The following is a 13,391-nucleotide window of genomic DNA, read 5'->3' on the forward strand; positions in this document are numbered from 1 at the left end:
CTAGCTAGAAGTATTCAGATTTCAGAGTCAATCACCAGGTTACAGTTTTATAAACTTGCCTCCTTTAGGTCTTCAGACCTTGCTTATTGATGATTTAACGGGAGTATCTATCTCTCGTATTGTTTTTGTGTAGTCTTTTGCTTTTGGGCTAGTGCCCCGTATTATTACCAAAAAAAAAAAATATCGTAAAAAAAAAATCTCCTTCCATTATATTTCCACCTGCCGAGAGAATCAATTTTTCCTTTAACCAATAATTAGTTATATTTTATCAAAACGGTGAAAGGCTTTTATATTTCATGGGATGAAAAATTAATTTAAGGTATATAAATCAATATAAATTAAAATCGTTAGCCTTCAATCTTTTCCCATAAATTGGATTAGATATGATTTAAGGTATATAATAAGATAAATATATAAGATTTGGGAATGAGGGCATTTCAGTCATGTTTTCCCTAGACAACAATTAAATTGTTTATATATATAGGCGGTGTCTGCGTCATGGTATTGCCTATTATATATCATGCTTCTTGTTTAGAAAAAATCAACCCGTTTTGGTGCACCAAAAAAATTCAACACAACACGCTTTGTGCCTTATATAAAGTCAATTTCCACTTCTCTGATTCTTCTTCTTATTCACATAATCCAATTAAGATGGGAGATTACGATGAAGATGGATGCCAATGCAGGCCATTGGGTTTCTTGATCGGATTACCCTTTGCTCTATTGGCCTTGGTTTTGTCTGTTCTTGGTGCGATTATCTGGGTTCTTGGGTATGTAAATATCTCTGTTTTATATTCATTATTCAATTAAATTTAATTAAATTAAACACAGAAAACATGTGTCGTTTTTATTTAATTTGTTTTTCTTGATTGGAATGTATGTAATGCAGAACAATACTGAGTTGTTTGTGCCCATGCTGCATCTGCTGCACCGGATTGGCCAATTTGGCAGTGAGTCTTGTGAAGCTTCCGGTTCGAATTATTAGGTGGTTCATTCACCAAATTCCTTGTTAGTGGTAGTTTAGTTGTTCCTAGTCATTCTTTGATGCTTCATTCATTGACCAAATTCCTTATTGTTAATTACTTAGGCTCATTACTTTGTAGTCATTACTAAAACTTTGATCCTTTTCATCATTGGATTCTTTATTGTTTTGTAATAGAAGGCAGTTTCAGACTTTCCTGCTTCATATTTGATATCATTCTTTTTCTTTTCTTTGATCTTTTTATAATGCATGACCGCTCTCCGTCTCCTCTTCTCTCTCAAAATGCTCATTTTTCTGTGACGTTCAAGTGCTTGTTCAAAATTATTACAATATCTACCGTTAGCATAAACGTTTAGCACATTTTGATTATGTATAGAAAATTAAAATTAAAATTAAATTTTATTTTTAATCAAAAATAAATTTATTTAAAATAAAAATAGTGTGATTAAGAATAAAATTAAAAAATAAATTTATTTAGAATAAATTAATTGATATAAATAAGAGTAATTTATTTAAATATAATTAAAAATAATTAAATAATTATATATTATAAAAAATTGATATTATTAAAAAATAAAAATAAAATTTATTTTAAAATTAAAAATAAAATAAAATTTAATTAAATATTAAAAAAATTGGTATATTAAAAATAAAAAATATCATTTATATTTTAACGTATATGTATCATATTTTTTTATTAAAATTTATTATTATTTTAATTAATTTGATAATTTTTTTAAAAATAATATTATTTTTATTTTTAATATTTTTGTCTTATTTACAGATCTAATATTTTAAAATTATCTTAATATTATGTTATTGTTAACTTTATTAAAAGATAATATTAAAATAATTTTAAAATATTAAAAATTTAAAAAAGGCTATTTAAAAATTAAGAACAACTTTAAAATTTAATTCCGTTAAAAAAAAAGATTATAGTCTAGACCATACAAGGAGCTTCCTTTTATCTACAACGGTAAGACTCGTAATAAAGTAATAATATACATTTGACTTCGATTTAATATCTACAACTGTGTAAAAAAGAAGGTGAAAATTCAGGTGAAGTCGATTTCATGTGAAGTTGATAGTTGAGAACTGTTAAATAAAAGTTTAGTCAAATCAGTCAAATTATTTAATGATTCTCTAAAGTTTAGTCAAATCAGTCAAATTAGCACCTAAGTTTCCACCGTAAAAAAAACATCAAAATTGATTTTGTGAAAATTCTTCAATAATTAACTAACAAATGAAAATAATTAAAATTGAACAGTAAAACTTGTGGATTTCAGATTTCTAGAACATTCCACAGCATTCTCAAACAATCGAACCATACTTCGAACACCTCCCTGAAATGCCACCATACCCATAAACCCACGCGGAAACCAAGTGCTCTGAATCCCCCTACCGCAGGAAAAACAGAGGAAGAAGAAAGAAAGAAAGAAAGAAAGAGGAAGACAAATCGAAGAGGAGAAAGAGAGAAGAACATCAACCGCCACCGAACATGGGCGTGGACTATTACAAGGTCTTGCAGGTTGATAGAAATGCCACCGAAGATGACCTCAAGAAAGCTTACAGAAAGCTCGCCATGAAATGGCACCCCGACAAGAACCCCAACAACAAAAAAGAAGCTGAAGCCAAGTTCAAGCAAATCTCCGAAGCATATGATGTAAGCTTTAGTTTATTTCTTTATCAATGGGTATTTCAAAATCTCAATTTTTTCTGTATTCAATCAACCCCAAATGATTTTTTTTCATCTGGGTAGGTGCTGAGTGATCCTCAGAAGAGAGCAATCTATGACCAATATGGGGAAGAAGGTTTGAAGGGTCAGGTTCCACCACCTGATGCTGGTTCTGGTGGCGGTGGATCCACCTTCTTTTCCACCGGTGACATGCCGGGGTCGTTTCGGTTCAATCCTCGAAACGCCGATGACATTTTTGCTGAGTTTTTTGGGTTTTCAAGCCCCTTTGGTGGCATGGGAAGGAGCAGTGGCGGTGGCATGAGATCAAGGTTCCCTAATGGGATGTTTGGTGATGACATGTTTGCATCTTTTGGTGAAGGAGGTGGTGGAGCAGGGGTGCACATGAGTCAAGGTGGTCCACGCAAGGCTCCCCCTATTGAGAACAGGCTTCCCTGCACCCTTGAGGACATATATAAAGGCACCACTAAGAAGATGAAGATCTCCAGGGAAATTATTGATGCTAGTGGGTGAGTTTTTGATCTTGCATCTAGTAGCTTTCATTCTAATAATGCTACATTTGGTGCTAGTTGTTTGCTTGGTTACTACTTTCTTATGATAGTACTCGATAGTAGACACAAGTAATTGAGTTCGTTGTTGGGTTTTTACTTTTGATTAGAAACTAATTGGCCTTATAGCATGACTTGCTTTTTCTGGCTCCTTGTTTGGTTAATTTATTCATTAACAAGATGCTCTTATGGCTGCTGTTTGTATCTGATATGTACCAAGTAATTTGTGTACAATATACAATTCAACTAATTCTTCCGGTTGGATCTGTTGTGTGGATACTCTTTTTTAAGTGCTGAACTGTGTACTCTTCATTATTTATTTGTCCCTTTGTTTGGCTTTTTGTTTTCTCAGGTGTGGTTTTTATGGCTTTCATGTGTTTTGGTTTGATGACTTAGGAACGTGGGATATAATATGCCCAACACTATTTCTAGCTTATATTGATCTAGAATCTGTCTTGTGTATGTTGCTATGTGCCATTTCTTTCTTTGTTAAATAAAGTACTTTGCTAGGTAATGAATAACCTAAAAGGATTCCTTCATTAGCCTTAGCATCAAATTTACCAAGTTGAGTTCTCCCATCATAGACATTTCAAATTCACTCTGCATAAGATTAGAAATAAACTCTTCGCATGCATCCAGTTCTCCTCACCAATTGTAGCCTTTTTGTTCAAAGAAAAAGTTGATGGATTGTAAGTATAGTTATGATATATGACTAAAACGATTGATATATAAATGAATTATGCTTTACAAATTATGAATTATAAATTTTGGAATGCATTTAATATCAATTTAGAATTTCTAAGTTTATTGTTTTGAGTTATAATTCACGAAACAAGCTTTTCAAAAGGCTCGTGGGCTTGTTGGGCTTTAAACAGGCTGGGCTCGAGCTTGAAATAAAGCCTATGAGAGGTAATAGGCCTAGGCTTGAGCCATCTATTTACATGGACCAGGCTTGTCAAAGTTAAAGCTCGGCTTGGCTCGGTCCATTTCCACCCCTACCAAGGTGTCAGAGATCTCCACTATATCATCAAGTTTCTAGGATGCTAGAGATTTCCACTATATCATCAAGTTTCTAGGATGCTTGATAAACGAGCACTTGATGTAAAGTGCTTTTCTAAATGGTTTTATTCAAGAGGTTTATGTTGAGCAACCACCGGTGTTGAAGACTTCAAGAAACTGGATCATATTTTTAATCGGAAAAAAAAAATATAGAGAAGAAAAGATAATGAAGGTTCTAGTAATTATTTAAATGTGCCACAATAACAGTACATTATTCCCTGTTAAGCTGTGGAATAAGCAACTGCTGCATTTATTAGGTTAGGGCTTTAGGCAGCCTACATTACACCCTTCTTCTGCAGCTCTTTCCCAGATCCTGTGTAGTGCAGGATGCATGTGCGTGTGCACCAGGCTGCCCCTTTTTTAACTTTGAACATTTGACTTGGAGCTAAGTTGGTGGTTTCTGCATATAGTATTTGTATTGTTTTCTGGGTTGCAGTAGCTATCATACTAGGACTATTGAAGTCTTCTTGGCGTTATAGATTTTCTACATTGGTTTGTATAATTGCATGTAGTTTAACCGTCGTATGGTAAATTTAGATAGCTTACCTGGTTGTGAAAATATGATCTCTTCTTGTGGAAATGCATGAGCTCTAGTTATTAGTAGTTTATAATCTAGAACTTGCAAGATGTGCTGGAGTTCAATTCCGATTGAATATGACATAATTACATATATAGTTTTTGTTGGAATTGAAACTACCAAACATGCTATCATCTAATGTTATACTTGTTTAAAGCTTTATTAAGTTCATGGTGCATTACAATTTCTATATTCATTACCTATACTCTTAAGAACCAGATTTTGTGGGATATATTTTTAAACCATGTAGCACAAACACTTCCTTGAGTTGCTGTGTCTATGTGTTCGACATATTTTGGACAGGGCACTCCATTGACACTCGTATGTGTGTGTTCCCCGTGTTGTGTCTATATCATTGTTTGTTTTAGTATCCATGCTTCATAGTTTTCGAGGCACTATCTGTTGTAACAATGTTTTTCATTTGACTTGATCTTGTATATTGCACATATGATCTTCCAAATCTCCTCCCAATCTAACTGGTATGGCATATTGCTTTGATGGATATGTGACTGTGATGTTTAGTTATTATTTTACCTACTGAAAATATTGGAGCATCTTATGAAATATTATACTTTGTCTTTCCCTTTTTGTTCCGAGTCAATTTTCATAATCTTATTTCTTCTGACTTGAGTTGATTACTGATGACTTTTTTTTTGCTTTCCTTGTGAGTGCAGCAAAACCATGCCAGTGGAGGAGATCTTGACAATTAATGTCAAGCCTGGTTGGAAGAAGGGAACAAAGATCACCTTCCCGGAGAAAGGAAACGAACAACCAAATGTAACGCCTGCAGACCTTGTTTTCATTATCGATGAGAAACCACACAGCGTCTTCACCCGTGAAGGAAATGATCTGATCACAACTCAGAAGATTTCTCTTGTGGAGGCTCTAACCGGATACATGGTAAACCTTACGACGTTGGATGGTAGAAACTTAACAATACCCATCAACAGTGTCATCCATCCAGATTATGAGGAGGTCGTCCCAAGGGAAGGGATGCCGCTTCCAAAGGATCCGTCAAAGAAAGGAAACTTGAGGATCAAATTCAACATCAAGTTCCCAAGTCGGCTCAGCGCCGACCAGAAATCTGGAATCAAGAAACTCCTGGCTGGTTGAAACATTGAGTACTTGGCAGTCCAGCGGCTTTAGTTTATGAAAATGTACATTAGTTACAACAATCTTGAGAGGAGGCAAATGGAAATAATTTGGTTTGGTTGGTTATCATCATATATGTATTCTGGAATTTGGAACATAGTATAGTGATTGAAATTTTTGGTTAGATGCTATCCTCTTCCTGTATGATTGCTTATTAACTGCTGAAAAGAATAGCTTTCTATTATAACTAGCAACTAGCAGTTGATGTGGCAGCAACTTAGAAAACGTTTTCCTTCCAAATTTGGATCAACAGTTGAACATTAACCACATTTGTGCAGGAAGATTTAGTTAGTTTAATTTTATTGCACTGTAAGTATAACAAAACATCAAATAAAATTCATTTACACCATTAACTAATTATATTTTGGGTTTTTGCACAAAAAAAAAAAAAAAACTAAAGTTTGATTTGGTAAATTTTTTAAAGAGGTGTTTGTTTTTTAAAAGCACAAACACTTTATTTTGTATTTGGCAAATCAAAAAATTTATGTATGTGTGTTTATCGTTTTTAAGAGTTAGAGGTGTTTTTGAAAGTACTTAAAGAGGATGTTTTAAAGTTGGTTTGTTTTTATTAAAATTAAAAGGTCTGATATAATTTCATACATTAATTAATATTTAAATTTTAGAAGTTATTATAGTATTTTTAAATTTAAAAGCATCTAATGTCTATTATAGTAGTTTAAAAATTTTAAAAATTATTTTAGCAAACGCACTTATTGTTTATGCTTATTAAAGGTTATTTTTAATTTAATTTAGCAAATAGATGTTATTAACTTTTAAAAATTAGTTTTCATAATTTTCTTTTAGAAAAATAAAAGTTTTACCAAACTAAACCTAAGTTTAATCCTTTCTTTAGCTTATATCAACTTTTGTTTCAAAAGAAAAAGAATTGAACATTTAAGAAGATATATATTCACAATCTATTTTTTAAGGTTCTGAAAATCAATTATCGAACCGGTAGAATTAGAATTAGAGGTTTAAATGTTTAAAAGTTTAACAAGTATTTTTTTTTTTTGGTCTAGTAAGTTTAACTGAAGTTTAATCAAAATTCAATTGAATATAATAAGTTTACTTCTCTCAATTGGGCCTATTTGGGCTAATATCATAACAATCTATATCTACATAAATGAAGAAATTTGGTCACTGTCCAAAAAAAAAAACGAAGAAACCTGGTCCAAAAGTGTTATTTATGGTGTTAGACACTATATCATAAGAAGCACAAAAAGTAGATGAGACTCATTTGGGTTAGCGCACCCGCAACACCTGTCTCTCTAGGAGAATGTTTCTCTCAGGATAGGAGAGTTTTCTAAGAACATATGGTTCTTCTTGTTCACACTTAATCAAATATCACACAAGCAAATCTTTTGACTTATCCAGTATATTATACAAATCCTCGGTAATTCTTCTAGTAAAATCTAACCTAATCTTTTCTGTACAATATCCACCATTACACATATTCAACTAACACATTCATCCTTACACAATATCCACCATCATCCACAAATCACCAACATACAAATTGCAAAACCAACAAATACTTGAACAACTATATCCTAAAGCCTATTCAGGTCCAATGGAGAACTTTGGTCTTGAATCCATAGAAGGAAAAACAATCTTTTTGCAGAAGACGGCGCAACAAGAGTTCAAGGCAGACTGCTTGAATCTAGTTAGAAAAGTGATCACCAACAAAGAGCTTGCTTTCAAAACCATAAAAAATATTCTGATTGAAGTCTGAGGAGATCCTGAAGGTATGTCAATTTCTGAAGTAGACAAAAACAAAGTGTTAGTCAGCTTCAAGAACAAGACGAAAGGGTTACAAATATTAAAAGGAGGGCCTTGGAATGTTAGAGGCCATATTCTAAACTTACAAATGTGGATGCATGGAGATTCCATATCTGAGGTTAGACATGATTTTTTGGAAATCTGGGTCCAAATACATGGACTTCCCCAAGAGTTCATTAATGTGGAATCAGCAAAGGAGATTGGGAATAAATTAGGTTTAGTTGTAGAGGCTGAAGACCCAATGGTGGGAGACACTCTAGAAAGAATTTTTCTTAGAGTTAAAGTAGCAATACCAGTTTCAAAACCCATACCCACTGGTTTTTATTTGAACAGGAACAGACTACCAAAAACATGGATACAGTTTAAGTATGAAAGAATCTTGGATAGTTATTTTCTGAACTGTAGTATTATCGATCATAACAAGAAGGAATGCAAGAATCCAACAGCAATGTCAACATGGAACCCAAATGAACCAAGGTATTCAGCTGGTTTGGGAGTGGCACAAGCAAGAGCGTTGAAGCCAAAAGAATATAGGGTAAGCAAGGAAGAGAGTAGCTCAGGGCAGAATCAGAGGGAGGTGGCGCGTGAAGAACATGATTGGAGGAAGGGAGGTGAGTCAACACAGGAGACTGTAGAGAGTAAAGCTGACAGTGCACAGGAAAAAGAATGGGGAATAGAAGAGGACAGTATAGCCGAAGCTCCTAGAAGAACTGACAAAGAAGATCATAGAGATGTGGAAAAGGAGAAGAATATCCTAGAAGATCTGCTTGTCAGAGAAACTGAAACAGAAGAAATGGAGAGAGATGCTAGGGATTGGGTAAAGGAGAATAAAAATGTTAAGGGCAGCAAAAGGATCTATGAGAAGGGCAAAGAAATGGGTGGGCCAAGTGTATTAAGAGAGGAATCTGCAATTAAGGGTACATGGGCTGACTTCTGCCAAAGGCCCAATAAAAATATTCATCTCTTTAGAATTGGGCCACAAGAAGAAGATAATAATCTCACTATTGGACAACCACTTAAAAGGCTCAATAACAAAGAATTAGAACAGGATAACAAGCAGATATATACAGCAGCTGATGGGGGTGTTTATTACATTGAACTTGCAAATGAAGAGGAAGAATTAGAGCCCAACAATAGCAAAGCATTAGTAGTGGCTACAGAATATGAAATAGAACTTGTACAAGGAATGGAGAAAAAGCTGAAATTAAAAAGAAAAAGGGAGGACGAGCAACAATTGCTGAGGGAAAATATGGTTGGAGAGAAAGCTTTCCTACAAGTTTGGAAAGCTGGTAAAAGAAGCAAGCAATCATCAGGATCAGCTGGAGCAATGCCAATAGAGGAAGACCAGCAGAACAAAGAAGAGATCATAGAAGACTCAATGGCTGAGGAGGTGGGCCTAAACTTGCCCCCAACTCAGCCATGAGTATCATAAGCTGGAACTGTCGTGAGGTAACAGCCCCTGTGACAGTTTATGAATTGCACAAAATGTGCAAGCAAATCAAGCCAGCTTTAGTTTTTCTTATTGAAACAAGAGCGAAAGAAAAATCTATTATGAAATTAAATAAAAAACTACATTTTGAGAATACTTTTTGTATAGAACCCTGGAGTTTGTCCGGAGGGCTATGTCTCTTTTGGAATAATATATATAATGTTGATGTTTACTTTTGGTGTGATAGCTACATAAAAGCCCGTATTGTTGATAGAAAAGGAAATACATGGGTATGTAATTTTATTTATGGCAATCCTAATTTTGGCAGGAGGAGAGAGCAATGGAAGGAAATCACAGCAACCAATTATAACAAGGTTGAACCTCAACTCTTTATAGGAGATTTTAATGACGTTTTAACTCAAGAGGAGAAGATGAGTTTACACCCAAAGCCACATAGCCAAGTAAGAGAGTTCAGAAGTTTTGTTGATTCTAACTTTCTAATGGATTTAGATCTCAAAGGGGGTAGATTTACTTGGTTTAGTAATCCAAGAAATCGGTTTGTAACTAGAGAAAGGATTGATAGGACATTAGTTAATTGGGAATGGAGACTTTTGTTTGAGAATGCTTCACTTACAACTATGCCTGCTATAAGCTCGGATCATAGCTCGTTAATCTTGGACCTAAAGTTAGTATATAAGATAAGAAAAAGCTTTAAATTTGAGGCATTTTGGGCTGACAATGAGGAATGTGAAAAAATTGTTAAGAAGGGGTGGGAGAAAGAGGTCTCACAGAGCTACGAATGGACAAGGATAACAAGGAGGATGAACAATTGCAAGGAAGAACTGAAAAAGTGGAGTAAATCTACTTTTAAATGGGCAGATAAGGAAATAAATAGGTTGAAAGAAGAGTTGAAAAAGTTACAAGATTCAGATTTCACCGAAGAAAAGCAGAATTAGGTACAAGCTTTAAAGGAGAAAATAACAGCATTATGAAAACAGGAGGAGAAATTTTGGGGCCAGAGATCCAGATTGAAATGGTTGAAGTGGGGCGATAAGAACACATCCTTCTTTCATGCAACAACCATCCAGAGAAGAGAGAGAAACCGCATTGAAAGATTGAAAAATGAAGCAGGTTATTGGTTGGAGGAGAGGGAAGAAATAATGAGGCACATTGAAGAGTATTTTGAAGCATTGTTCACTTCGACTACAAGACAAAGGTATGACAACACCCTAAGTAAGATTCCAGTGAGGGTCACGGAAGAAATGAACAGAGGGTTGATTTCTGAGGTATCGACGATGAGATAAGGAATGCAGTTTTCAGCATGGGGAGTCTCAAAGCCCCAGGGCCAGATGGCTTAAACGGGTTATTCTATCAGAAATATTGGGAGGTAATCAAGAAGGAGGTATTTGAGGTTGTCAAAGAATTTTTCAGAAGTGGACTACTGCCGGAATACATTAGTGAAACCACAGTGGTCTTGATCCTGAAAATTAAAAATCCAGAAGGACTTAACCAGCTAAGACCCATTAGTTGTTGTAATTTCATATATAAGATTATACCAAGGATTTGGTGAGGCTGAAAGGACTAATAGAGGACATAATTTCACCAATTCAAAATGCATTTGTAGGAGGGAGATTGATACAAGATAACGTGGTGATCGTGCAAGAGATATATCATATCCTGAACAGAAAGGGAAGAAGAGGATCTAATAATATGGCAATCAAGTTAGACATGAATAAAGCGTATGATAGATTAGAATGTGATTTTCTTGAGAATGTATTAAAGAAGTTTGGTTTTAATGAAAGATGGGTGGAATTAGTGATGAAATGTGTGAGAAGTGCCAATTACAAATTTAAGGTCAATGACGAGTTGTCCAAAAAAATCAAGCCGCAAAGAGGCCTAAGACAGGGTGATCCTTTGTCTCCTTACCTATTCATTTTGGCAGTCGAAGTTTTTACTATTTTGATGCAGGAAGCACAGAATGAAGGCAACATCACTGGATTAAAGATTGCTCCTACAGTCCCTACAATTACTCATCTTTTGTTTGCAGACGACTGTATTATTTTTGCAGAAGCTAAAGAGGAAGAAGCATATCAAATTATTTCAGTGCTGAATGAATACACAGAGGTGTCTGGACAGAGGATAAATCTGAATAAGTCGGGTATCACCTTTGGGAGTCATGTATCAATTCAGAAAAGGGTTGACATTGAGGAGATACTAGGCATGGCATCGTGGGAGACACCTGAAAAGTACCTTGGTCTTCCAGCTATTTGGGGAAGATCTCAAACCAAAGCTTTAGCATGGATTGAAGTATTGAAGAGAAAATAATGCATAAATTAGAAGGATGGAAGGAGAAGCTATTAAATCAAGCGGGTAAGGAAACTCTAATCAAAGCGGTAATTCAAGCAGTACCATCATACGCTATGAACGTCATAAAGTTTCTAAAATAATTTTGCAGAAGAATATGCGCTAAGGTGGCACAATTCTGGTGGGCAGCATCAGGAAGAGACCGAGGTATCCATTGAAAAAAGTGGGAATCCATTACTAAGGGTAAGTTGGATGGGGGGTTGGGTTTCAAGGATCTGGAATCACAAAATACTGCTTTTCTTGCAAAACAAGCTTGGAGAGCTGTCAAAAACCCGAATTTGATTTGGGTCCAAATTCTAAGATCGTTATACTTTCGAGAAGACAATTTCTGGACAGCAAAAAAAGGAAAAGGAGCATCATGGGTTTGGAGAAGCATTTTGCATGGAAGAGAGCTTCTTAGAGCAAGAGGCAAGTAGAGCATAGGAGATGGGTCAAAAGTATACATTTGGAAAGACAATTGGATTGCCGGAAAGAACAAGGCTCTGAATGCAGAAAGTAGTAATGAGACCAAATTTAACGATCTGATTATGGAGGGAGAGGGATGGAATGAAAAGAATATTGTAGGAATGTTTCCCCACGAGATCAGCACAGCAATTTTAAAGACCCCTATTAGTGTCGTAAACAAAATAGATTGGTTGTATTGGCCATGGAGAGAGGATGTGAGTTACACAGTCAGAACAGGATATCATGTGGCTAAAACAGCAAGTCAAGAATTGAACCAAGAAAATTCGTCAACAAGTGAAGATAAAAGGGACCTATGGAGAGAAATATGAAAAATGGATGTCCCACCAAAAATCAGAATGCTGCTATGGAGAGCAAGCCAGGATATATTGCCAGTGGGTCACAATCTGTATAAGAGAAAGATAATACAAAAACCAATTTGCCAAGTTTGTTCTAAAGAAATGGAAACAATGGAACATGCTTTCTTGCTATGCGATTGGGTAAGAGATACATGGTTTGGGGCTGAATGTCAAACTATTCCAACTAGAGAGACAGTCACATCTATTGGGAATTGGTTATTGGAAAATATAAGAAAAATTAGAATAGCAGGAGGTGAAGAACAAGAGAAGAGAATCAGTAATTTTGGGTTCTTGATGTGGAAAATATGGAAGACCAGAAATGACAAATTTTTTCAACATCTAGAAATAAATCCAATGTGGACAATAAAAAAAGCAAATATTATGAAAAATCTTTATTGGAGACTAAAAGAAAAACAAGCAGGAACGATGATTAGAGAAAAAGAGAACAGAACAAACCTGGTAAGATAGAGACCTCCTCCAACTGGTTGGCTGAAGGCAAACGTCGATGCAGCATTCAGGAAAGAAAAGGGTTCTGGTGCAATATCTGTGGTAGTCAGGGATAACCGAGGAAGAATTGTATTAGGCTTTACAGGGAAAATTCAAGCAAATTCAAGTATCGTAGCAGAAGCAACAGCAGTTAGACAAGCCATAATCATAGTTAATAATCTCCAGATGGAAAAGACTCTAATAGAATCTGATAATTTGAAACTCATACAAGCAATTAAATCAAAGGGTTCAATAGGGGAAATTTAAGCAATTCTTCAAGACATTGATATGCTAATGGAACAATTAATGGAAAAGGAATTAACTTGGACTCCTAGAAACGGGAATCTCCTCGCCCATGAAATAGCCAAGGCAGCAGAAATAGGGATATTGCACCATAACTAGAGCACTCAACCACCTGCAAACATTTACAGTATCATCAGAAGCGAAATTCAATTGGATTAAAATTTGAGGATCAACAAAGAACTAAGCTTTAATAAAAGAGGAACAACGTGCCATACAATT

The 13,391-nt window shown here is 35.0% G+C and overlaps 2 protein-coding genes across 2 annotated transcripts; both read left to right on the top strand.

The window, feature by feature from the left end:
* The first annotated feature begins 542 nt into the window (after window positions 1-542).
* On the top strand, window positions 543-1,173 carry LOC107612231 (taximin). Its single transcript, XM_016314037.3, has 2 exons — window positions 543-770; window positions 890-1,173. The coding sequence occupies exons 1-2, from the start codon at window positions 652-654 to the stop codon at window positions 1,011-1,013; spliced, it is 243 nt and encodes an 80-aa protein (XP_016169523.1). The 5' UTR covers window positions 543-651; the 3' UTR covers window positions 1,014-1,173.
* Window positions 1,174-2,237: 1,064 nt separating this feature from the next.
* On the top strand, window positions 2,238-6,135 carry LOC107613538 (DNAJ heat shock family protein). The gene is made up of 3 exons (XM_016315579.3): window positions 2,238-2,645; window positions 2,742-3,184; window positions 5,534-6,135. Exons 1-3 carry the CDS (start codon window positions 2,481-2,483, stop codon window positions 5,970-5,972), a joined length of 1,047 nt encoding a protein of 348 aa, XP_016171065.1. The 5' UTR covers window positions 2,238-2,480; the 3' UTR covers window positions 5,973-6,135.
* Window positions 6,136-13,391: the final 7,256 nt, after the last annotated feature.

This window comes from Arachis ipaensis, chromosome B8, assembly GCF_059453495.1.
Source record: "Arachis ipaensis isolate K30076 ecotype BB chromosome B8, ASM5945349v1, whole genome shotgun sequence".
Classification (NCBI taxonomy): domain Eukaryota; kingdom Viridiplantae; phylum Streptophyta; class Magnoliopsida; order Fabales; family Fabaceae; genus Arachis; species Arachis ipaensis.